Below are 25624 nucleotides of genomic sequence, written 5' to 3' on the forward strand. Positions count from 1 at the left end.
TATCGATGTTAGACTCACTGGTCTGTAGTTTGCTGTCTCCATCTTTGAGCCTTTCTTGTGGAGTGGAATGACGTTAGCCGTCCTCCAGTCCAACGGGACGCTGCCTGTACTAAGGGAGAGGTTGAAGAGCGCGGACAGTGGCTCCGCCAAGACATCACTCAGCTCCCTAAGCACCCTGGGGTGCAGGTTGTCCGGCCCCATTGCTTTGTTAACCTTGAGCTTTGACAGCTCACCGTAGACACTGCTGGGCGTAAACTCAAAGTTACTAAACGGGTCAACTGAGCCAACCCTTGTCTGTAGCTGAGGGCTGAGCCCTGGCGCTTCTCGGGTGAAGACTGAGCAGAAGTATTCATTTAATAGTTGGGCTTTTTCCGAATCCTTTTCCACATAGTCTCCGTCTGGTTTCCTAAGACGTACAATCCCGCCTGAGTTTTTTCTTCTATCACTGATATACCTGAAGAAGGATTTATCTCCGTTCTGGATGTTCTTTGCTAGAGACTCCTCCATGAGGAATTTAGCCTCCCTGACTGCTGTTTTGACGGCTTTTGATTTGGCCAGGTAGTCTGCTCTAGAGTCCTGCTTCCCTGATTGTTTGTAAGAGATGAATGCTTTTTTCTTCTCCTTGATCAGGTCTGAGATCTCCGCAGTAAACCACTGTGACTTATTGTTCCTTCGCCGTTTACTTACTGATTTTACATAGCGGTTTGTTGCTTCTTGTATGGTTGCTTTCAAAGTCGACCACATGTCTTCCACGTTATCGGTTTCTTCTTGGCTTTGTAGTGCCTGGTGAATGAAGTCTCCCATTTCTTTGAAATTTGTGTCCTTGAATTTGAGGACTTTGGTTAGTGTAGTAGATTTAGTGAAACCTTTCCTGATATTGAACCATACCATGTTATGGTCACTGGAGGCCAATGTGTCGCCCACCGAGACCTCTGTGACACTTTCTCCATTGGTAAGTATCAGGTCCAGTATTGCCTGATCCCTTGTCGGTTCCAACACCAGTTGCCTGAGTCTTGCTCCCTTCATAGAGTTTAATAGCCTCCTGCTGCTGCCGGAAGCAGAGGTAAGTGTAACCCAATCCACATCAGGCATGTTGAAGTCACCTAGCAATACTGTGTCCCCACGCAAGGTGATATTTTCTATATCTTCGATTATTTCCATATCCAGGTCATCCTGTTGTCTTGAGGGTCTGTAAATTACGCCAAGATACAAGCATTTGTCCTTCCCTCTGGCCAAATTAACCCAAAGGGATTCCCCAGTATACTGGACATCTGAGATTCTCGTGACCTTAATGTCATCTTTAGTATATAATGCTACACCCCCTCCCTTCCTACCCTCTCTGTCCCGGCGAAGCAAGTTGTAACCCGGTATGACCATGTCCCACCCGTGGGAGTCTGTGAGCCAGGTTTCGGATATCGCCACCACATCCAGGTCGGCATTCCTTATTTCTGTTTCCAATTCCAGGATTCAAGAAACCATCGATATATATTTGTGGTTACAGAGAGGTGGGCAGTTTTTAACTAGCCATCTCTGGATAAATGGCTCTTTGCAATTTGCCCTCAACCTGTATATCAGTGATTCCCAACCCTGTCCTGGAGGAACACCAGGCCAATCGGGTTTTCAGGCTAGCCCTAATGAATATGCATGAGAGAGATTTGCATATGATGGAAGTGATAGGCATGCAAATTTGCTTCATGCATATTCATTAGGGCTAGCCTGAAAACCCAATTGGCCTGGTGTTCCTCCAGGACAGGGTTGGGCACCACTGCCCTAGGGTACCTAATTCCCTTTCCCGGGAGTGCCCATTAGGAGGGGAGACCCAAGCCCTGCAGAAAGCGAATCCCCGTCTCCCTCCCTCCGCTCGCCCCGCCCTTCTGACGCCGCTCAGCCCCTTCCAGCCACTCGTTCGCCTTTTCCCAGCGCTCTAGTCTCGGACGGAAAGTTTGTGCGAGAGATCGTGCACGCGTTAGATGAAGCTCGGGATCCGGCTTGGCTGCCTCCCTCCCCCCCCCTCTGAAGACGGTCTCGCGCTTTCCGGCTTCCTGAACGCGAGCGGCGTTGACGGGGAGAAGCCGAAGGGCTGCGTTTGCTTCCAGTCGAGAGTCCGAGGCTGCGGCTCAACCCGGCTCCGGGGCTTACACCATGATCGCCGCGTGGATCGGCGCCGCGCTCGTTCTCTGCTCGGCAGCGTTTGCAGGTAATCTCCGTCTTTCCGCCCACCGCCGCTGTCATCGCGAATGCACGGGGCGAAGCGCGCCGGTGATGTTACTGACAACTTTGGGGGGGGGGGGGGGGGGGAGAAAAGCTGGGATGCTGCGTTTTTGCTAGGCCTGCTGCTCCTGGTGACAGCTTCACGAGAGCCCCAGAGCACCGTGGGGTCTGGCCGGTCAGGTGCCCGCTAGGGACAGGGAAAGTCCTGTATATAAGATTTATTTCTTATATCCCAGTTCCCTATCTGTCCCAGTGAGCTCAAACTCTATCCAGTGTGCCTGGGGCAATGAGGGGGTTAAGTGACTTCATGAGAGCCCCAGAGCACCGTGGGGTCTGGCCGGTCAGGTGCCCGCTAGGGACAGGGAAAGTCCTGTATATAAGATTTATTTCTTATATCCCAGTTCCCTATCTGTCCCAGTGGGCTCAAACTCTATCCAGTGTGCCTGGGGCAATGAGGGGGTTAAGTGACTTCACGAGAGCCCCAGAGCACCGTGGGGTCTGGCCGGTCAGGTGCCCGCTAGGGACAGGGAAAGTCCTGTATATAAGATTTATTTCTTATATCCCAGTTCCCTATCTGTCCCAGTGGGCTCAAACTCTATCTAGTGTGCCTGGGGCAATGAGGGGGTTAAGTGACTTCACGAGAGCCCCAGAGCACCGTGGGGTCTGGCCGGTCAGGTGCCCGCTAGGGACAGGGAAAGTCCTGTATATAAGATTTATTTCTTATATCCCAGTTCCCTATCTGTCCCAGTGGGCTCAAACTCTATCCAGTGTGCCTGGGGCAATGAGGGGGTTAAGTGACTTCATGAGAGCCCCAGAGCACCGTGGGGTCTGGCCGGTCAGGTGCCCGCTAGGGACAGGGAAAGTCCTGTATATAAGATTTATTTCTTATATCCCAGTTCCCTATCTGTCCCAGTGGGCTCAAACTCTATCCAGTGTGCCTGGGGCAATGAGGGGGTTAAGTGACTTCATGAGAGCCCCAGAGCACCGTGGGGTCTGGCCGGTCAGGTGCCCGCTAGGGACAGGGAAAGTCCTGTATATAAGATTTATTTCTTATATCCCAGTTCCCTATCTGTCCCAGTGGGCTCAAACTCTATCCAGTGTGCCTGGGGCAATGAGGGGGTTAAGTGACTTCACGAGAGCCCCAGAGCACCGTGGGGTCTGGCCGGTCAGGTGCCCGCTAGGGACAGGGAAAGTCCTGTATATAAGATTTATTTCTTATATCCCAGTTCCCTATCTGTCCCAGTGGGCTCAAACTCTATCTAGTGTGCCTGGGGCAATGAGGGGGTTAAGTGACTTCACGAGAGCCCCAGAGCACCGTGGGGTCTGGCCGGTCAGGTGCCCGCTAGGGACAGGGAAAGTCCTGTATATAAGATTTATTTCTTATATCCCAGTTCCCTATCTGTCCCAGTGGGCTCAAACTCTATCCAGTGTGCCTGGGGCAATGAGGGGGTTAAGTGACTTCATGAGAGCCCCAGAGCACCGTGGGGTCTGGCCGGTCAGGTGCCCGCTAGGGACAGGGAAAGTCCTGTATATAAGATTTATTTCTTATATCCCAGTTCCCTATCTGTCCCAGTGGGCTCAAACTCTATCCAGTGTGCCTGGGGCAATGAGGGGGTTAAGTGACTTCACGAGAGCCCCAGAGCACCGTGGGGTCTGGCCGGTCAGGTGCCCGCTAGGGACAGGGAAAGTCCTGTATATAAGATTTATTTCTTATATCCCAGTTCCCTATCTGTCCCAGTGAGCTCAAACTCTATCCAGTGTGCCTGGGGCAATGAGGGGGTTAAGTGACTTCACGAGAGCCCCAGAGCACCGTGGGGTCTGGCCGGTCAGGTGCCCGCTAGGGACAGGGAAAGTCCTGTATATAAGATTTATTTCTTATATCCCAGTTCCCTATCTGTCCCAGTGGGCTCAAACTCTATCTAGTGTGCCTGGGGCAATGAGGGGGTTAAGTGACTTCACGAGAGCCCCAGAGCACCGTGGGGTCTGGCCGGTCAGGTGCCCGCTAGGGACAGGGAAAGTCCTGTATATAAGATTTATTTCTTATATCCCAGTTCCCTATCTGTCCCAGTGGGCTCAAACTCTATCCAGTGTGCCTGGGGCAATGAGGGGGTTAAGTGACTTCACGAGAGCCCCAGAGCACCGTGGGGTCTGGCCGGTCAGGTGCCCGCTAGGGACAGGGAAAGTCCTGTATATAAGATTTATTTCTTATATCCCAGTTCCCTATCTGTCCCAGTGGGCTCAAACTCTATCTAGTGTGCCTGGGGCAATGAGGGGGTTAAGTGACTTCACGAGAGCCCCAGAGCACCGTGGGGTCTGGCCGGTCAGGTGCCCGCTAGGGACAGGGAAAGTCTTGTTTATAAGATTTCTTTCTTATATCCCACTTATATCCTAGTTCCCCATCTGTTTCGGTGGGCTCAAACTCTATCTAGTGTGCCTGGGGCAATGAGGGGGTTAAGTGACTTCACGAGAGCCCCAGAGCACCGTGGGGTCTGGCCGGTCAGGTGCCCGCTAGGGACAGGGAAAGTCCTGTATATAAGATTTATTTCTTATATCCCAGTTCCCTATCTGTCCCAGTGGGCTCAAACTCTATCCAGTGTGCCTGGGGCAATGAGGGGGTTAAGTGACTTCACGAGAGCCCCAGAGCACCGTGGGGTCTGGCCGGTCAGGTGCCCGCTAGGGACAGGGAAAGTCCTGTATATAAGATTTATTTCTTATATCCCAGTTCCCTATCTGTCCCAGTGGGCTCAAACTCTATCTAGTGTGCCTGGGGCAATGAGGGGGTTAAGTGACTTCACGAGAGCCCCAGAGCACCGTGGGGTCTGGCCGGTCAGGTGCCCGCTAGGGACAGGGAAAGTCTTGTTTATAAGATTTCTTTCTTATATCCCACTTATATCCTAGTTCCCCATCTGTTCCCCATCTGTTCCGGTGGGCTCAAACTCTATCTAGTGTGCCTGGGGCAACGAGGGGGTTAAGTGACTTGGCCAGGGTCACAAGGAGCAGCCAGGGATTCGAACCCCTGCGCCACACACTCCCACCGTTTCAGTTGTATCAAATCCAGAGCTCTTGTGATGTGAGCTAAGAAACTTTTCTAGCTGAAAATTGCCATGTGCTATTGAAACACGTTTGAAGTGCATTGAGATTTAAGGTCAATACCCCACAGCCTACAGCTCTGCTATGACGCCTTGGAATTTAGACACTGTTAACTATATAAATTAATGTATGGATTAATCTCTCAGTTTTGGTTTGATATAACTGCTAAGTACTGTTTAATATTACAAATATTGCAGTAGCTTGAGATAGTATGGTACTTGCTGTGGTTATCCCGTACACAGTTGTTTTTGGTTAATTACTAAAACAGCATCAAAATAAAATGGTCAAATAGTTTGTTGCACAAGAGTGCAAACCTGTGCATTCTTCTGTTAAAATGATGAGAGGGGGGTTACCAAAAACAACAGTGCAGTGGTAGTGCTCTGCTCCTGAACAGTTTGTGGTCTGACTTCACCTCCCATGTACAGAAAGCTCATTTTCTGCCACCTCCAAAATTTCACTTTACCACATCAGAAAGCAAGGCTGCAGCTGAAATTTAGAGGATGTGGTGACTGCAAAGCACAGAAAACGCGCGAGAGAGCTAATTGCGTCTCACGCTACAGGTGTGACAAAATACCCTGCACATACTGTGGTGTATTACATCCACATCCTCTGTGCCTTTCACCTGTGAAATTTTGTTTGTATGAAGGTGGAATAGCTTATCTCACATTTAGTGACATACATTCAATTGAACCACATCCTAGAAGAATAAAGGTACAGTAATTAGTCATAGACTATAAAGTTCTCTAGGTCCTTGAAAATATTGTGCTAGAAATTTTAGTCTTTTGCTTTTTCCTGTTTGTGTGATAAGGATCAGGGGCCAGATAGATTCTGAGGAGAAATGAGGAACTGAATATTGAATGATCTTTATTTTGGATTTGTTCTTGTATATGTTGGGTTTAGGGAGGCGTTGGTTTTTTTTGTTTAAATACACCGCTTACAGGTTAATAAAAACATTATAAGATAAGAATTCCACAGCTGTACAGTGTATAGTTTCACTGATGAGCAGAATGCAGCCGTTATGCAAACTTGGAGAAATTGTTTTTCCGTCTTTAACTGGTTTGGGATAATTTGCATGGAAAGCAGTAAATGTTTTGATCTTACTATATGTCAGTCTTATGGTAAAGTCTGATATATGATATGCCCTAGGGGAGATATAATTCAATTAATTTTGACTATTAAATTGGTCACTGATAGTGCAGGTAAACTATAGTTGTAGACCAGGGGTGTCAAAGTCTCTCCTTGAGGGCCGCAATCCAGTTGGGTTTTCAGAATTTCCCCAACGAATATGCATGAGATCTATTTGCATGCACTGCTTTCATTGTATGCTAATAGACCTCTTGCATATTCATTGGGGAAATCCTGAAAACCCGACTGGATTGCGGCCCTCGAGGAGGGACTTAGACAACTTTATAGTCTACAACAGGGGTGTCAAGGTCCTCAAAATGTTGTGCTAGTAATTTTGGACTCTTCCTTTTTTCCTATTTGTGTGATAAGGATCAGGGGCCACATTGACTCTCAGAAGAAATACAGTTGACTCCGCTTAAGTGCAAAGCCTCCGGACCGGACTGCCATGTGCGTTTAAACGGAGTGTGCGCTTAATCGAAGTACCACTTTTTAGTCATGAAAAATCACAGTACGCTGTAGCCAAATGCAATAAAACTTTTATTCAACAAAAAACCCGCACGTAAAATAATTCTACACGGTTCAGTTTTAGAATCGGCACTGTTCCATCTAATGCAATACTGTAAACCGTTTTTTAAACCAACATTCTACTGCACAATTCAGGCTGTGTATCTGATTACTAATGCGGTAAAACTGGCCATAGTCGTGACATCCATTTATCTCCAGATAACAAAGCAGCATGTGTAGGGACTTCAGCACATCTGAGAAGGAAACAGTTTTTGCAGGTGTTTCATTAGTCGTGATGACCGCAGCAGTATCCCCGTCATCATCAGACTCTTGGTTGTCTCCAGTGTCCTTTATGACTGTACAGATATCGTAATTAGTGCTGTCAGATGATGTGAGCGACATACAGCTCACAAACTCTTGTGGCGAGAATCCAACTGGGAGTTCAATGGATGAAGTGTCAGCTTCAGTTGTCTCATCAGATGTGTGAATGAAGCTCACCCGTCGATAGCAATTTGAAATCGTTGATGATGAGACTCGACTCCATGCCTCCCATACCATGTGAAGAGAGTCGAGCACTGTCATTTTTCTCATGAGCTCAGCAGCTCGGGGGCTGGATTCCGTGCTTGCATCAATCACCGCCATCACATATCTTAGGACGAGTGACCGGTAATGACGTTTGAAGTTGGCAATTATCCCCTGGTCCATCGGTTGGATCAAAGAGGTCGTGTTTGGTGGCAGAAACGCGAGTTTGATGTTGGTTAGTGTCATTGCTGTGTGCTGCACAGTTATCACACAGCATTACAATGTGTCTCCTACGCCTTCTCATCAGATTGTCAGGCTTCTACGCCTTCTCATCAGATTGTCAGGCTTCTGCAACCATTCAATCCACAGTGTCGCCGTTATTCATGCGTTTTTGTTCCATTCATCTTCAACAGGCAGGCGTTTAATATTTTTGAAGCACCGAGGATTTTGATTCTTCCCAATCACTAGTTGCTCGAGCTTTTCACTACCGTCCATATTGCAACTGAGCAGCAATGTCAATCGTTCCTTTGGCACCGTGAAGCCAACAGTTTTGCTGAATTTGAAAGCCAATGTTTAATCAGGGATGGCACGCCAGTACAGGCCCGTTTCATCAGCGTTGAAAACGTTGCATGGTTCATATCCACCAATGACTGATGGCAACACTTCCATGACCCATCTTTCTGCACCAAACTCATTGGCGTCTTGTTTTTTGTCATGCGGCTTCTTAAATTTTATGCCGTTACAAACTTTCCACCTCTCTATCTATCCATTTGTTGCTTTGAAGTCTTCTAATTCAAGTTCTTCAGATAGCTGTGCTGCTTTCACTATCAGCAGAGGTCCAGTGATTGGCAGTTGATGACTTCTAGCTTCAGCAAACCATCGCAGCAAGGCCTATTCAACGTCTCCAGCCTTCCCAATTCTTTTCCGTTTTCTGGTAGGATTGCTGTTTTGCCAGTCTTTCAATAAGACTTGCTTTTTTTTGTGTGAATCTGAGAAATCTGGCTAGGATGAACACTGTAATATTTTGCAATAGAGACCTGACTCTCCTGTTGGTCAAGTCTCTTTAAGACATCGACACGTTCATCCAAAGACAATGACTTTTGTCCAGTGTGGTGGACACGTTCAGCCAGAGAGAATGACTTTTGACCATCCAAAGACAAAGGTTTTTCTCCATGAGACACCATGGTGCAGTTTCAAAAGTTCAAACACCTGGCCAGGCCTAGACTTCTGATCCGAAACACATGGCTCATCAACGTGAGTACGTGATTGCTTTTAACCAGAGTGAACGTAACGTGAACGCATAGAGGTGGGACCTATAACATCACTGTGCATAAGCGGATTGTGTGTATATCAGAATTGCAATTATCCGGAGTTTACGTCCATTGATTTTAATATAAATAAAACGGGACCAAGGTGGTAGGCTGCGGATAACCGAAGCATGCGCTTAACCGACGTGCACTTAGGTGGAATCGACTATAGTGCAGTTAAACTCTGTAGCTCAGATCTGCAGAGAGAAGGATGTTTCATGTTTCTTCCACACTCCTGTCTTAGCACAGTAGCTTGGTTTTTTTTTTTTTTTTCCCTTTATTTTCTTGAATCTTTTCTCTGTTTTGGTCCAAATCTTGGTTTCACAATTTTCTTTTCTTTGCTCTTTTTTAGTTCCATCTAATTGAAAGCAGAGCTGTTGCCATGATCCTCCATCCATAACTATTTGAGATAATTTCAGCTGGTTTTATCCCCTCCAGCACACAAGGTTTAGCTCTTGAAGTGAGAATTCCAGGGCTCCGTCTTGATAGAACATGCCAGTAATGGACTCAAAATCTGACCATCAGGTGTAACCTTAGGCAGTGACGTGATCGAGGAGCTGAAGGCTCAACACTGGGATTGTGGTATCAGACCTGGAGCCTTCCATGTGGCTGCTCTGCACTTGTCATCAGGCCACCCAGTTCATGCATTAGTTTTTTAAAATTTTTGCCAGAACTATTTTTGTTAGTTTAAATATTTTGTAATAAAAGATATACAACCTTTACTATAGTTCCACTTCTCCCCTTCCTCATTTGTTCCCGCCATTTAGCTAAAATCTTCTCTTCCTAACTTCTCCTTGACTATTTTTTTTTTTTTTTTGTAATTGTTTATTTATAACAAAAAAAAAACTCAGACCACCACAGCAGTACAATACAAGAACAGTACAATCAGTCAAATTACAAAACAGCAAAACCCACTGACTATTAAACATATTATGTAAACTACACCGATGTTCTGCAAAGTACAGTATATCATAGGCGTCGGAACGGGGGCAGGCCACAGGGGCCATGGTCTCCTCCAAAATTGCTGGTTGTAATAAGGCCGACAGGGATCCTGTGGGCAGAGAAACACTAACTGAGGCGATGGCCTCAGCACTTTCAAGGGAATGGCATCTTGCTGTTGGCCAGCGTACCTGCTGGTTGACTTTCTCTGCCGTGTCACTTCCCGGACATGTACTCCACACCCCCCCCCCCCCGCGCATCTACCCTGAATTTCTTATAGCAGTTGCCAGGCGGCAGAACACATTCACAATGTCACTCTGCTGCTGTCTTCTTTCCACTGCAGCCCACCCAGCAGAAACAGGAAATGGTCAGAGAGGGCAGGCTGCAGTAGAGAGAAGACGGCAGCAGAGTGACACTGTGAATCTGTTCCCCCGTGTGGCAACTGTTACAAGAAATTCAGGGTAGACATGTGGAGGGAGGGGTAGATGTTAGAGAGGGAGCGATGTGGGGAAGGGAGAGATGTTGAACTGGAGGGACAGAGAGATGTGAGACTCAGGAATGGGATTTGTGAGGGACAGGGCAAAATGGACTTGGGGACGGCAGAGGGGGTAGAAGGAGGACAGTGAGAGATGGACTTGGGGATGGCAGAGGGGGTAGAAGGAGGACAGTGAGAGATGGACTTGGGGACGGCAGAGGGGGTAGAAGGAGGACAGTGAGAGATGGACTTGGGGACGGCAGAGGGGGTAGAAGGAGGAGAGGGAGAGATGGACTTGGGGATGGCAGAGGGGGGTAGAAGGAGGATAGAGATAGATGGATTTGGAGGAGGACAGAAGGAGCAAGAGAGGGGGAGATGGACATGGAGAAAGGCTGAAGGGGTCAGGGAGAGATGGTAGAAGGAGGTGAAAGGGAGAGTGGGAGAGATGACAGAGGGGGAGAAAGTGAGAGATGAATGTGGAGGGGGCAAAATGGGAAGAGGAAGAGATGGATTTGGTGAAGAGAGCAAAATGGGGAAGGGGGGCAGAAGGTGGAGGGAGAGATAGATGATTCAGGGAGAGGAGAGATGGAAAAGGTGGAGGGGATATGGACTGGGGGGCAGAAGGGGAGAGGAAGGAGAGATGTCACTTAGGAGGAGGGAGTGGAAGGGCAGAAAGGAGAGATGTTATACTTGTGGGAGGGAGAGAGGAAGGAAATGAGGGTGGAGTAAGCCATAAGGAGGGGGAGATACTACTGTAGAAATGGTGGATCCAAGTGAGAGAGTTGTCAAGGAGATGAGAGCAGAATTGAGTTTACGAGGGTAGAAATGTGGTAATGGGAAGCAGATAAAATGGAATAAGAGGATGAGAATGTGAAAGCTAGGAGATGAGAGGAGATAGAAAGCTGATTAGATAAAAAGTGAAAAGGAATAAAGCATTGTTCCCTCTAAGCTGTATGGCCATGCACCTTTTGGCAGCAGGCCACGCAGCCAGCACACCAGGACTTCTGGCTATACTCTGCTGCCTGTGGCTTTGTGAAGAAAGAAGTGCAGCTTGGATGTTTTAGAGCCAGTCAGAACACAGGTACACACTCTTGGGAGGGGGCATAAACTTGGGACATAGGAGGGAGAGAAGGAGATGCCGAGGTGGGGGAGTTGAGAATGGGTTGAGTGAGAGGGAAAGAGATGGTGTACATGGGGAAAGGAAGAAAGAGGAAAATTGTTGGAAATGGGGAGGAATGTTAGAATTGGCGGTGGAGGGAATGGAGGAAAAGATGTCATGGTACTGGAGAGGGGTGATAGAAAGAGAAATGGGCTGGTGGGCAGGGTACCGTAACTAAAGTGCGCCGGACAAGAACATGCCAACACTCCCGCGCAGGACTTATGCGCATGGCCTTAAAACGGTTCCTGTTAGTGCTGTGAGGGGGGTTGAGGGGGAACCCAGTAAACTTACAAGTGTTCATGCTTCCGTTGGTGGTGTTTGCGGGGGAGGGAACCTCCTGAGTAAATTCTGGAAGATGGTATGCGAGATTCCTTGGAACAATCCACAAATACAAAACAAATCCCACTAAAGGGTATTAACTGAGAGAGTGGCGAGAAATGGTCTCAGATAAGGATAAGGATATTTCAATCCAATACCAGGCCATTAAAGGTTTATATTTCCATCACTGGCCTAATTGCCTCCACCTCCTTTTTTGTGTGACCAATTTTTACTGTGTCATAACTTAATTATTATTTAAATTTTTCTTTTTTATAGACAGCAAAAAATGACTTGTCTTAAAGTGTGCAGAGATACTGACAAGCTCGATGGGGACCCGTTTCGCCACACATGTGGCTTTTTCAAGGTTTCTGAGGACACTCTGCCAAAATATATAAAACATAAACCAAAATTAATATTCTCCATATATATATATATACCCTTGAACTGTGTTTTAACTTCTATTTTGTTCTCTTCTGTGGTTTTCTTGGCTCTGACAGGTTGGTGCTGTAAGAAGTGTTTGATGACCAGAGCAGCAACTTCCTCCATTATTTACCCCTGTCATGATCCAAGTCAACAGAAACTTTTACTAAAAGCTCTTTGAGAAGAACCATGATAGCACAGTACAATGAAAAGTGTTAGTCTGGAAGCAACCAATGAGCGAATAACTTGCAATTCAGAAGAATCTTCATAAGGCCACCTTGATCGTTTGAAATAGAGGTTCCCAGCCTTTTTGGCTGTGAGAATCCCTTATTAAACACCAAAATGATCAGGGATGCCCTCTGTTCCCCTTCGTCTACGGCAGTCTCTCTCCCCACAAGCAGTCCAGGGGTGGGCAACGAGAGCCGCAATCCAGTCAGGGTTTAAGGATTTCCCCAACAAATATGTATGAGATCTATTTGCATACAGTGGAGGCAGTGCGTCAAACAAGTCTCATGCATATTCATTGGGGAAATCCTGAAAACTTGACTGGATTGTGGCCCTCAAGCCGAGATTGCCCACCCCTGCTCCTTCTGTCTCTCTTACCCTCCCCCTTCCCTCTACCCAGTCCCCATTAGTATTCTCTCAAATCCTTCTCTTCTGTTTCTTCCTCTCAGCCAATCATCTTTTTTTTGGTATTATGTGGCCCCTCCCACCACTGTAATGGCTCATAGACTCTAAGGGTTCCATGGACTGCACTTTGCGAACTGCTGGTTTAAAACATTAATGGCTAGTACATTGCCCTGTCAAATTTTAAAAAAATAAAAAAAGGGCTTTATTGCTTTTATTTGCTAGTTCCTCCTAAGCAGGAGTGTTGAGATCGCTGGACCAGCACTTCCTGTGATTGGTTTGTCAGTTTTCCTCTTACTGGGACACTGAAGAGCTTCACTGTAGATTGGTTTGAGGATAATTGTGCTCAGACTGTTTCAGTATTTTCCCTATTGTGGGAGCAAAGAGGGGAAAATTGTGTCTTTGGGCTAGATGCACTAAAACAGGGATCTCAAAGTCCCTCCTTGAAGGCCGCAATACATGTTGGGTTTTCAGGATTCCCCCCCAATGAATATGCATTGAAAGCAGTGTATGCACATAGATCTCATACATATTCATTGGGGAAATACTGAAAACCCAACTTGATTGCGGTCCTCAAGGAGGGACTTTGAGATCCCTGCACTAAAGTCAGTCAGTGATCGTTGTTAAACCTGTTTTCACAGCTTTAGCGAAAATTGCTGATCCGATGTACAAAATGGCACGCTGCATGTTTTTCCCTTCAATTGCCCATTTTCCAAGCCGGCCATGCAAATTAGCCAAAACCCCATGCAAAATAGCCAAGCAATTGATGCACAAACATCGCTTTGCTATTCCAAATGGGGTTTTAGTGATCATAAAAACTGACAGGCCTGCCTGGTTTTCTTTTCTTTTTTTTTTCAATGGCAGCAATATTTTGCATGTATTACATATGCAAAATATCTTTCCCATTAAAAAAAGAAGGAAAAAGTCTCTCCCCCACACTGATGACAGCCCTCCCCAATGACCCCTGATAAATGCGGCCCCTCCCCTAAGCTAGGCACCCCCAAATCACTGTTCCCCCCCCCCCCAGAACCCAAAACAAATGGCAGGAGGGATGCCTACTTCCTCCTGCAATCCCGATGACACTCCCATGGCAAAACTGCAGGAGGGATGCCCATTCCCTCCTGCCATGAAGGCCCCCCACGCCAATCGCCTCCCTCCCCCAAGCTTGACTGAGCTGATCAGGGCCTTAGGCTCCTCTCCCTTGTATCCGGGATACAGAGGAGGAAGTCTAAGAAAGTCCCTGATTGGCCCAAGGGGAGGGGCCTGAGGCATCTGAGCCAATCAGGGCCTTAGGTCCCTCCCCGTGCATCACATGATGCACAGGGAGGGGAAGGCCGGCATTGAGGAACTGAGCACCCCTCCTGCTCACAACTTAAAAGGTAAGGAGGGGTGAAGGGGGCCTCCAGTGGCAGGAGGGAGTGGGCATCTCTCCTGCCATTTTGCCACAGGGGGCAGGGGTCATTTGGGATGGCAAGTGGGAGTGGGCATCCCTCCTGCCATTTGGGGGGAGGGGGTTGAAGGAGAGGACTGTGGTTTGGGGGGGTGCTTCGTGCATGGGGGCATTTTTTTTTTTTTTGCGCGACATCTTGTGCGTGTGTAACACACACAACCTGTACCATTAAAAAAAAAAGCCCAAACAGCAGTGACAGTGTGTGTGTCTTCATGGCAGGATGGAGTGGGCATCCCTCCTACAGTTTTGCTGTGGGGGTGTCATTGGGATGGCAGAAGGAAGTAGGCATCTCTCCTGCTATTTGTTTTAGGGTTCTGCGCACGTGTCAGTCACTCACTGAGCAATTGATCAATTGCATGCAAATGATTTGAACTTCCGTGCAAATCATTTGCATGCAAACTTGATAGCGCATCGATTGCTGCTGGAGAATCGGCCAGAGAATCAGCCAACAGCGATCAAGTAGGTATCTTTAGTGCATCTAGCCCTTTGAGGTTAGTACCCAGTGGCAACTGCATATGTACTATGGTTTAAAAATTGTTTCTTCCCCCCTCACCTCAAAGAACTTGATGTCCAGCCAAAGCTTTAAAACTTATCTAAGAGCAGTTAGTGGCTGAACATTGCTATAATTGAGATACATTTTAGCCCTATCTGGATTAAATTAGCCGTTTGACGTCTAGGACTGCATATTAAATGGTCCTACATAAATGGATAACGGCGCTAAATATGTGGTGGCCGGCTTCCTGAGTACTGTCCATTAGATGTTTTCCAGGATGAGTCTCTGAGTGCGTTCTGGAGAGAACTATGGAGAACAGAAAACTCTCCATAACTCTTATTAGATCAGCTTTAAACATATTGAGCAGGGATTGTCTCTTACATGGGTTGTCTACAGCTGCCTGCTGTGTAGAAATGTTAAGTAGTAATAGTATATTTTGTTGGTTTGGTTAAAGTAGTGTGTAAAGAAATGTGACATGCTGGAAGCTGAGCCTGTATGGTAGAGCTTACACGCCAGTGTCCTAAGTGGCAGTGCAAACCAAAACCTAAGGTAGCATTTGAGAATGAGGTGTTGCTGGGCATAGGAGGCACCAGGATCTCCTCTGAAGACAAGGGAGCCAGGGAAGGGCATAGTCCTCTGAATATCTACCGTATTTTCACGTGTATACGTGTATAACACGCATACGGGTATATCGCGTGGGTCTAAAGCATTTCTGTAAAAAAATTTTTATATAGCACACACACGCGTATACCACGCATGCTGCTATAACCTCCTCCCACTCCCGCTTACTCTTCTGGCCTGCGAACCAGCATCCTCCCCCCAGCTCGCGTCACCCCCCCTCACCCACGATCCTACATCCCCCCCCCCAACACCGCAAAACAGATTGAGAATCTCGGAGAGAGCGAGACCAGAAGGCTTTGAGCATGCACAAATGCTCAAAGCCCAGTCCAGCCCGGCATAAGGAAGAAGGAGGATCTCCCTCACACCGCCCAGCCCAACGAGGGAGGATCTTCGGGCACTGGTACTGGCACGTCCTGTGCATTGGTGCTGGTGCCCAATCGGGTAAGAGATGTTTTGCGGTGCTGGGGGGGATGTAGGATTGCGGGCGAGGGGGGGGGTGACGCGAGCAGTGGGGAGGATGCCGGTTCGCAGGGGGGATGCCGGATCGGAATGAAAAAAAAAAATTGTACAACGCGCTCACGCGTATAACACGCAAGGTTATGCACGGTTTGTAAAAATCGTGTATAACGCACACGTTATATGTGTGAAAATACGGTAGTCATCCTCTCTTCTCTGATGTATTGCTCAGTGACAATGACCCAACTGACCCACCCTCTGAATAGCACACTTTAATACAGGGACATAGGCCAGCACTAGGACAGCGGCATGAGAAACATTGATAAAGAAAAATGGATCCTCTGCCGTTACATGGAAGTACTCCTATGTTGAGAGAAATAATTTTGTAATGCTATCTAGTATATATTTTTTTATGTGAACTTAGATTTAAGTTTCCAGAAGAAAAGTGCAAAATCCCTTCAGGCATAACTTTGCTATAGCAAATGTTTATAACCAAGGATTCAATTTTCTACAATATCTGTAGTGAAAAAAATTCCACAGAGAAATATACTGCAAGAAAAAAGAAAATCTGCAAAACTCACTATGAAACTTTTAGTTTGATTTTTAAACTTGAGTACTCTTGGCTGAAGTCCCATGGCACTTCTAGCAGAGGAATTTGTCTGGACAGATTTTCTGTGTGTTTTGTACCCTTCCTGAAGTTGGCAGGAAGTTTTAAGCTATTAGTCAGAAGATGCTCTGCTTTAAAATAATACCAGCAAAGTGATTCCAGAATTTTGATACGTATATGTTGCCCACAGTGTTGGAGATTTTAGGGCAGTGGAAACAACAAAAAGCACCAAGAAGTAAAAATGTTCAGAGGCAGAAATTCAAAGGTCATTGATTTTTAAAAAATATATATTCCCCCCACCCCAAGTGTAGCTACATTTAGGTTCATTGTTTCTACTCCCTCTGGGGTATACACTCTATTGGCTATCTTCATGTCATCCACAAAAAGACAAACGCTTCCTTCTAACCCTTCAGCAATATCTATCACAAAGATATTAAACAGAATCGGCCCTAGTACTGACCAAGAGGCATGCCACTACTTTCCTTCCTTTCCTCCGAGCAAATTCCATTTACCACCACCCTCTTGTCACCTGTGGGTCAGCTAGTTTCCAAACCAGTTTACCACTTTGAGTCCTAAGTTCAGCCCTCTTAGCTTATTCAAGAGTTGTCTTATTTCTTTCTGAGTGATTCCCTTGTAGAGCACATTACAATAGTCTAGTCCAGATATGATGAGAGAGTGGATGTGGAGAAATCCACTTCTTATTCCTAGTCTAAACATCATAAAATATGTCTTATGCTTTGGGATCTTGCCAGGTACTCATGACCTGGGTTAGCGACTGTTGGAGAATAGGGTACTGGGCTTGAAGGACCTGCGGTCTATCACAGTAGCCACTCCATTCCCTGACATATCCTCGGCAGCCAACCACGATCCTTCTTCAGGATTTTCTTCCGTGAACACCGAAGAGAAGTATTTGTTTAGCATATTCACTTTTTCCTCATCACTCTCCACATCTTTCAGTCTTGCAAATTCATTCTGACCTTTTCTCCTTTCTCCAATATATCTGAAAAGGTCTTGTCACCTTTCTTTGCATCTTTAGCCATTTTATTTTTCTTCTACCTGCAATTTCACTAGCAGTATTTCTCTCTTTTCTTCTTTGGGTGTAATCCGGTGATTTTTTTCCATGATCCTTTTGTTGTGTTTTTCTGTATTGTTAGAACACAGCCTTTGTTGCCCTTATATTTTTGGCCACTTATTGTAGGAGGCTTAGAACCATTATACTAAATGACCCAATGTGTGCTTTGTGGCCTTAGAATGAGAACCACTCGGTACTTAAAAGTATGGTATCCAATTGTGCATGTATACAGAATCATCCTGGTGGTGTTGAGTGATCATGACTCTGAAGTTCTAATTATCACAGTTTCTGGACCTAGGGGCCCGAGGGTAACTCGAGTTGGTCTGAAGTTTCTGACTTGCGTGTTTTCTCTTCTACATTTCTGTGACTGCTTTCCGTAGTTCATTCTTTCTGCCTTGAGCTAGTGTTCTCAGCCTCTGTTTTATACCACCACTAGTTGATTACCCAGCGTTGCCCGGGTTTGTATTTATCCCAATCCATCTGTCGTTTTCGATCATTTGTACATGTCACCCCCTTCCCACCCCACAGTATTTTTTCCCAGTTAGTATACCAAGTTTGGTTGAAAACTCTCCATGCGTTTCAGAGTTATGCTGGAACACACACACGATTTTAGATAGATAGATAGATGATGAGTTAGTCAGTTACAAGATACATCGTCTTCATTTCTCAAACCCAGGGATGCGATTTTAACTTGGCTTTTTATGTGATTTTAATGGTTTGCTTCATAAGGTACACTATTTATAGAGCCATAGTGTTGGTGCTTATTAAAGGGTGACGCTGTAGGTTTGGTTTAGAAGTGCCATCGTTACTCTAGTTTAAAAACATTAATTGCTTTTAACTCCTAACTCCCACTCATTTGTAAACCACTCGTGCCTGCTTTCATTCCCTCTCTGTGAAACTCCCTAACCCCCTACTTGGCCCGTTTGTCTGTCTGATTAGACTGTAAGCTCTGCTGAGAAGGGACTGTCTCTTGAATGTTTAATGTACAGTGCTGTGTACATCTAGCAGTGGTTTAGACAAGTAGTAGTAAAGAGGGAGTGGAAGGGTGAGGGGGTAGTTGGGAGAGAGGGGTAATAATGGGTAGGGATAAATGGGGAGAGAGAGAGAAGGGATGGTGAAGGGGAATGGAAAGAGGAAGGGAGGATGTTGAACTAGGGGATAGGAAAGAGAGAGGGATGGGTGGAGGGAAGGATAAGGATGAAAGGGAGTTGATGTCTAGTTCCTTTTGGACATGCATTTAAAAAAATATTAATTGCTGTAATGTGAAACTGAACATGAGATCTGTTGAGAAAATTGTAAAACAGGCGGTGGAGCAAGCTGGTTAGTAGCCCTTCTCAGTTGTACTTTGGCACGCTTCCAGTCATGAAGTGCGTTTCCCAAGCAAGAGTGCCCCCGACTGTGGTGTCAGCTAACTTCCCATCCATTCCCTGAGGCTGTGTTTGACCGATGCAAGTGGGAGGCCTTTTTCAGGAGACCTTTCCTTTACACTTTGTTTCTGGAAGAGGTGTGATTGTGTTCCGTCAAATGAATACTTTGTGAGTGGTTCTTCTCATTCTAGGGGACTTTTTAGTGTAATGGTTGTAAGCCTCTTGCCTTTAAATGCTGGTGGAAATATTCATCTTTGTTGTTAGAAAGTAAAACGGATCTACTGTTTGTTTGATAGTTTGGCTAATGGGATTTGTTTACTTAGTCACTTCATAATCTGTTTCTCTCAAAAGGCTAGACAAGAGTGTCCAGTATCCCCCAAATTTTGTGCGCGCACCACCTTAAGCGCCATATACATCAATGCACACAACGATTAATTGGCCTAATTGGCATCGATAATTGGCAGTTACTACCTTGTAATTGATGCTAATTGGCGCAAATTGTTTACCGTTTATTGAAAGCTACTAATGACTGGGGAATCATTTGTTGTAGGTGGGGATCCTGATCCGCAAATTGCTTATTGTTTTTGTTGTAAATATGGTTCAAAATGAGAAAAAAAAAAAAACCATTAGAAAAAAAAGCACAATATGTGTGTGAGGAGAGCAATATAGAGAAGACACGGTGACAAAATTCATCACCGTTCCCGTCCCCGTGGATATTCGCAGGAAACCATCTTCACGTCATTCTTTAAGGAGAGAGGGAAGAATCAGAATATGAATGGCCACAACCACTCACCCGCAAGCTTTGCTCTGAAGAATGCTGAGATTGAGCAGCAACATTCCAGAGCAGATATTGTGATGTCATAATGCCTCATTCCACCAGTGCCTAAGAGCCAATCACATCAGTGATGTCACAATGGCTTCATTATCCTTGGCTCCCATAAGAATCAGAGTATGAATGGCCTCAACCACTGACCTGCAAGCTTTGCTCTGAAGAATGCTGGTGTAGAAGGACTGAGATTGAAATAGACACTAGAAAATGACATGGGATTATTTCCCGCGGTTATCCGCGGGGACGGGAACGGTGATGAATTTTGTCACTGTGTCATTCTCTTATTTGAAGTAAATGCAGCAGGATGATTTACTGTTTTATAATGGTTAGATGATTGCTGTATCTCCAGATTCTATATATGGCACTCAAAATTGTTCACTATTCTGAGATGTGTGTGCAACTAAACTGTCTAATAAGCCAATTGGCACCAATAATTGGGTACTGACACACTTATGGTGCTAACTGGCGACAGGACGCATGAACGGGTCAGGGGTGTTCACTAAAGATGCACGCACTATTATAGAATTCGTGGGATCCACGCCTAATTTACCAATGACTATTTACACCAGGTTTTAGTTGGTATAAATCATGTCGCACACTAAATCTTAGGGCTGCGGCTGGAGGACGCCTAGAAATGCGCAGATGTCAACACGACGATGTCGCGCACATGCGTGAAGTCATCACGTTGACATCCGTGCATTGCGTGAATGTCCTCCAGCCGCAGCCCTGAGCCTCCTATTACCTCTGGTGGGGCCTGGGGCGGGGGAGGGGGTGCGGCAGAAGGAGAGGTGCTGACTGCCTACAGGACATGCCTCTTGCCTAGAGAGTTGGCAGTCGGCTGGTGCCAGCGCCTCTCCTCCTCGCCGGCATCTCGGGGAACACCTGGAATTCTCCGGGGCACACAGTTTGCGATTCGTTGGTATAAATCCTCACACCCAGAGCTGAGCACAGATCCTGGCATTATGAGTTATTCTATAAAGGGCACCCAGCTTGGACCAGTTTCCTTGGCACGGTTTTTTTTTTTTTTTTTTGTGCCATCTACTGAATCTAGTCCTGTATGTACAGTATATATTTTTTTAATGTTAAGATTTCTTGTACTCAACAATAACATCCTCAAGAAATCTAACATGAGGTGTAGAAGGAACATCAGCATGACGTGTCATGAGCATTCAGAAGACTGGCCAATGCCGTGCAGCTCTGCCCTTTTGTACATCACTCACACAATATCTCCACCTCGTCTTATGGCTGCAGCAGCATAATTGGAAGCTCGGCACAGGCAAATTGCTATGTATTGGTAGTTTTAGTTTTAGACAATCTGCTTTTACCCTGTGGGTAAGTCGGTACTCAGCGGTGCTGGATCTCTTCGTGGAGGTAGTTAGGGGGTGGGCCATTAGTGTGGGCAGACTAGATGGGCCGTGGTCCTTTTCTGCCGTCATTTTCTATGTTTCTGTGTTTCTAAACCTGACTATTCTAGTGTTTTAGGGAAAAAGAATTCCAATGAAACCGATCTAGGCACTCTAAGTTGTGTTCAATGATATTTGTAAATATTCATGTAGTTGTCGAAACCACAGCTTAGTTCATTTTTGGCAATTTTTTTAGTTGCGTTTCTAAACATGGCCTTTCTTTGAGCAAAAGGATATTTTCTGCTTACCGTTGTTTTGCTTTCTTTCCACTGACACTAGTTGCGTGATAGCAATCTTGGAATTCAGATGTAGAGCTGTTCTTGTAGCAGTTGGCCAAGAATGTGTTTTGAGCAGCATGTGAGCTCATGAGTTCAAGGAAACTGTACCTGGAAGGGCTGAGATGTGATATCCTTCAGTAAACAATTGGTTTGCCTTGAGGGTAAACTGGTCATGAAAAGCTTTTTCTCTTGCCTGGAGAGACCCAAGTTAGAATCACGCTTTTTTTGTAGCTTTAAGGCAAGGCTGATAGGCTAACATGTTTATCTAAAGGCAATTCCTAGGCCCTGAAGCTTAGATATCTTTGTGTGGCCCTGACCTTTGCACTGCTGTATCCTTGCTTGTATCTTCATTTTGTCTTCCCTGTGACTCATCAGCGCTTCTCTTGGCTCTCCTTTTGTAGAGCTCATGGCAGGTAGTATTAACCACAAAGTGCTTAGTTTTAAGATTGAGTTTCTCTTATGAATCTGGCAATTAGTATGGCATTTTGGAACAGGCAAGCAGTAAGCCCTTTCTGTGCGCTAAAGCCATTGCTTCAAAAGTTTGTGTTTCTTTGAAAGATATCATAGTTGCAGCCACGTCAAATATTTTAAACATGCTATACCTAGTCGGCATGGGCTTGGAGCAGGGGTGGCCACACTTTTTTTTGGCTTGTGAGCTACTTTTAAAATGACCAAGTCAAAATGATCTAACAAAAATAAAATTAACCCCCCCCCCCCCACACACACACACAGCACACTATGCAGAGAAAATGTTATTTGTATTCGGGGTTTTTTCCCCAGAGGTCAAGGCAGATGACTTTAAAATATTCAATGTCACCTCAGTAACAACTATACAAAAATAGACAAATATACCCCCTCCCCTTTTACTAAACCACGATAGTGGTTTTTAGCGCAGGGAGCTGCGCCGAATGCCCCTCACAGCTCCCGACGCTCATAGGCACCCTGTACTAAAAACCACTATTGTGGTTTAGTAAAAGGGGGCCATAGTGCAAAATATAGACAGCAGATATAAATTCTCAAAACGGACACATTTTGATCACTAAATTAAGCTTATAACCAAATCTAGAAAGTTTGACCATGTAACACCACTTCTTAAAAATGCACACTGGCTTCCATTTATTCATCGAATTACGCATAAGCTTTGTATACTGACCTATAAAAACCTTTGTAATAAGACTCCTGCATTCTTATTTAAATTATTAATTCCATATTCCTCAAATAGAGTTTTAAGATCTAATGAACAAAACCTATTGACTATTCCTTCGTTGAAAGTTATTAATACAAGACGGCAATTTATTTTTTCGGTTACTGCACCACAGACTTGGAATGCCCTTCCAATATTTTTAAGGGAAGAACAGGAATTCGGAAAATTTAAAAGTAATTTAAAAACATTTCTTTTCAAGGATGCCTTTGAAAACTAATTTTAATATCCAATAACCCTACTAAATTTTATCTTATTATATTTTTGTCATTTTGTTTACCTTCTGTATTTTTCCCTTAATGTTTCCTCTTTACTTTATAGATTTGTATTTCATTCCCCCTTACCCAATGTTATGAGTATGTTAAAATTGATTGTAATTCTGTATTGTTTTTTTTTTTAATATTCTTGTTTATTGTATTGTTACAGTAACAAAGACTTGCAATAGAATAGGTTTTAAGTAGTGATTTGTACCCTCAGATACCTGTGCTGTTCAATCAACCAGTGATTTTATAACAGTTTTTTACAGGTGTATGGATATCATTCATTGGGTACAATTTTTCATCATGTTCATCCTACGTGCACTATAAATAGAATAAATATTAAGTGCTAGAGTAAGAAATGCACATAAAAGGCAGCACTTATCTTTAAATGGCTGTCTTTGCCCAACGGGACCCGTTTCGCCGAAAATTCGGCTTCTTCAGGGGTCGTATATAAACTGCAAATATTAAAGATCAAAATTATAAACGTGAAAGTGATAACTAATTATAACTTAACCACTAAAACCATAAAATATGTTTTAAAACAGAAGTGACTTACTGGGCAGCTCTGCTCTTCTTTCTTAGGCAGAAAATGGCGCTAGTACGCCGCGCATGCGTTTTAAAGATGTAGCTCATTAATTATTCATATTACACCGAGACTACTCTTTCAGATAACTTGCTACTTTATATCAATTTTTATTAGTATGCAATTGTTTGTATTAGGGCCTAGAATGTTGCAGTGATGTTAAAGCTTTGCTCTTTTACAATTAGGAGTTTTGTTAAAAAAACGCACTCCATTCTACTGTAGTGTTTAAACCATCCGGTTTCATAGAACCTAGTCTATGGATCCAGCGTGCTTCTTTTTGTAAAAGTAATCTTTTTCGGTCACCACCTCTACTATTCATCTCGATCTTGTCAAAACAGAAGCACTTTAAGTCTTTAAATTTGTGTTGAAGCTGGTTGCAGTGCTCAACAAGAGGAGCTGTCAGTCTCCCACATTTTAAGTTGGATTTGTGCTCGCTCATGCGCGTTTTAAATGGCCTAGTTGACATTCCTACATACCATTTCTGGCAGGGACAGATTATAGCATATATAATATAATCTGTGGAGCACGTTAAAAAATGTTTAATCTTGAATACTTTTCCGTCTTTTGGATTTATAAAGTCTTTCTGTTGTATGGTGTTCTGGCAGATATTACATTTACCACACTTGAAAAATCCATTCGGTAAAAGCGATTTAGCTGAACTTGGAGCACATACGGCTGGGGAAAGTATCTCTTTTAAGTTTTTGTCTCTGGAAAAGGCAGTCTGTATTTCTGTATTCTCAAAAATCGGACTTGTCTTCAAAATCTTCCAATTTTCTCTGATAATGTTAGCTACTGTGCTACCTGCAGTGGAATATTTAAGCACACATGTGAATTTATCTGGGTCTTGATCTTTCTTTTCTTTCTCTTGTTTTTGCAATAGCCAATCTTCTTTCAAGGATCTAACTGCTTGTCTTTCTTCTTTTGTTAAATTGTTAAAAGAAGAAAGACAAGCAGTTAGATCCTTGAAAGAAGATAGAAAATTGATAATAAAAAGAGCTGATAAGGGGGGAGCGGTAGTTCTGATGGACTATGAAATGTATAACACAGAAATCATTCAACAACTACAGGATGAAGAAGTTTATGTAAGGTTACCCATAGACCCGACGAAGAGATTACAAAGAATGATCAGTAAATTAACGAATGAAGGCCTAAAAGAAAGATTCCTAACACATAAAGACTATAAGTTTTTGAATGTTAAATCTCCAATAACTCCTGTGTTCTATACGCTCCCAAAAGTACATAAAAGACTAGACACTCCGCCGGGAAGACCAATAATGTCCTCTAGAGGTTCTTTACTTGAACTTTTATCGATGTTCGTTGATGTTTTCTTAAAAGTAGAAGTACAAAAAATAAAATCATTCATCTTGGATTCCAGAGATTTAATGTTAAAACTTGAAGCTATATCAACAGAATGTTTTCCTTTTATGTTAGTAACATTGGATGTCACTTCACTCTATACATCTATCCCACAGGATGATGCCTTAACCATTTTAAAGAAAATTTTTGATGATAGACCAAGACCACATGATATACCATCTGAATTTCTCTCAAATATAGCACGGATTGCAATGAAAGAAAATTTCTTCATATATAATGATAAGATCTACAAACAAAAAAAGGGTGTGGCCATGGGAGCCACATTTGCCCCCTCAGTGGCAAACCTATATATGGCCGATTTTGAAGCAGTCTGGTTGGCAAATTCCCCATTTAGCTTGCACATTACAAAATGGTACAGATTTATAGATGACGTCCTACTTTTGTGGAAAGGCACGGAACGAGATCTTCAGTCTTTTTTGAAATGGCTTAACAGCTGTGACGATAACATTCGGTTTACAGCTCAATATGCTCAAGATAAAATCAACTATCTAGATATAGTAGTAACTCAAGCAGTCGACCATTTTGAATTTGATTTATACAATAAACCAACGGATAGGAATACTTTCCTAGATTTTCATAGCTGCCACCCTGTCAGTTTGAAGAATAACCTTCCGTTTTCCCAATTTTTAAGACTAAAACGGAATTGTTCCAACAACAGAGATTATAACAAACATGCAAAAAGTTTGATTCAAAAATTAGAGTGCAGAGGATACCCAAAAAATATACTTAAGAAGGCATACAAGAGAGCTAAATACTATCACCGTGATTGGCTATTGCAAAAACAAGAGAAAGAAAAGAAAGATCAAGACCCAGATAAATTCACATGTGTGCTTAAATATTCCACTGCAGGTAGCACAGTAGCTAACATTATCAGAGAAAATTGGAAGATTTTGAAGACAAGTCCGATTTTTGAGAATACAGAAATACAGA

At 44.4% G+C, this 25624-nt stretch overlaps 1 protein-coding gene across 1 annotated transcript in view; it reads left to right on the forward strand.

Moving 5' to 3' along the window:
- The first annotated feature begins 1839 nt into the window (after positions 1 to 1839).
- TGFBR3 (transforming growth factor beta receptor 3) overlaps positions 1840 to 25624 on the forward strand; it is a 323902-nt gene continuing 300117 nt past the window's right edge. Inside the window, exon 1 of the mRNA XM_033916770.1 lies at positions 1840 to 2197. Within this exon, the coding sequence (XP_033772661.1) occupies positions 2143 to 2197 (55 nt within the window). The 5' untranslated portion in view covers positions 1840 to 2142. The remainder of the gene's footprint in view (positions 2198 to 25624) is intronic.

This window comes from Geotrypetes seraphini, chromosome 12 (genome assembly GCF_902459505.1).
Source record: "Geotrypetes seraphini chromosome 12, aGeoSer1.1, whole genome shotgun sequence".
NCBI classification, from domain to species: domain Eukaryota; kingdom Metazoa; phylum Chordata; class Amphibia; order Gymnophiona; family Dermophiidae; genus Geotrypetes; species Geotrypetes seraphini.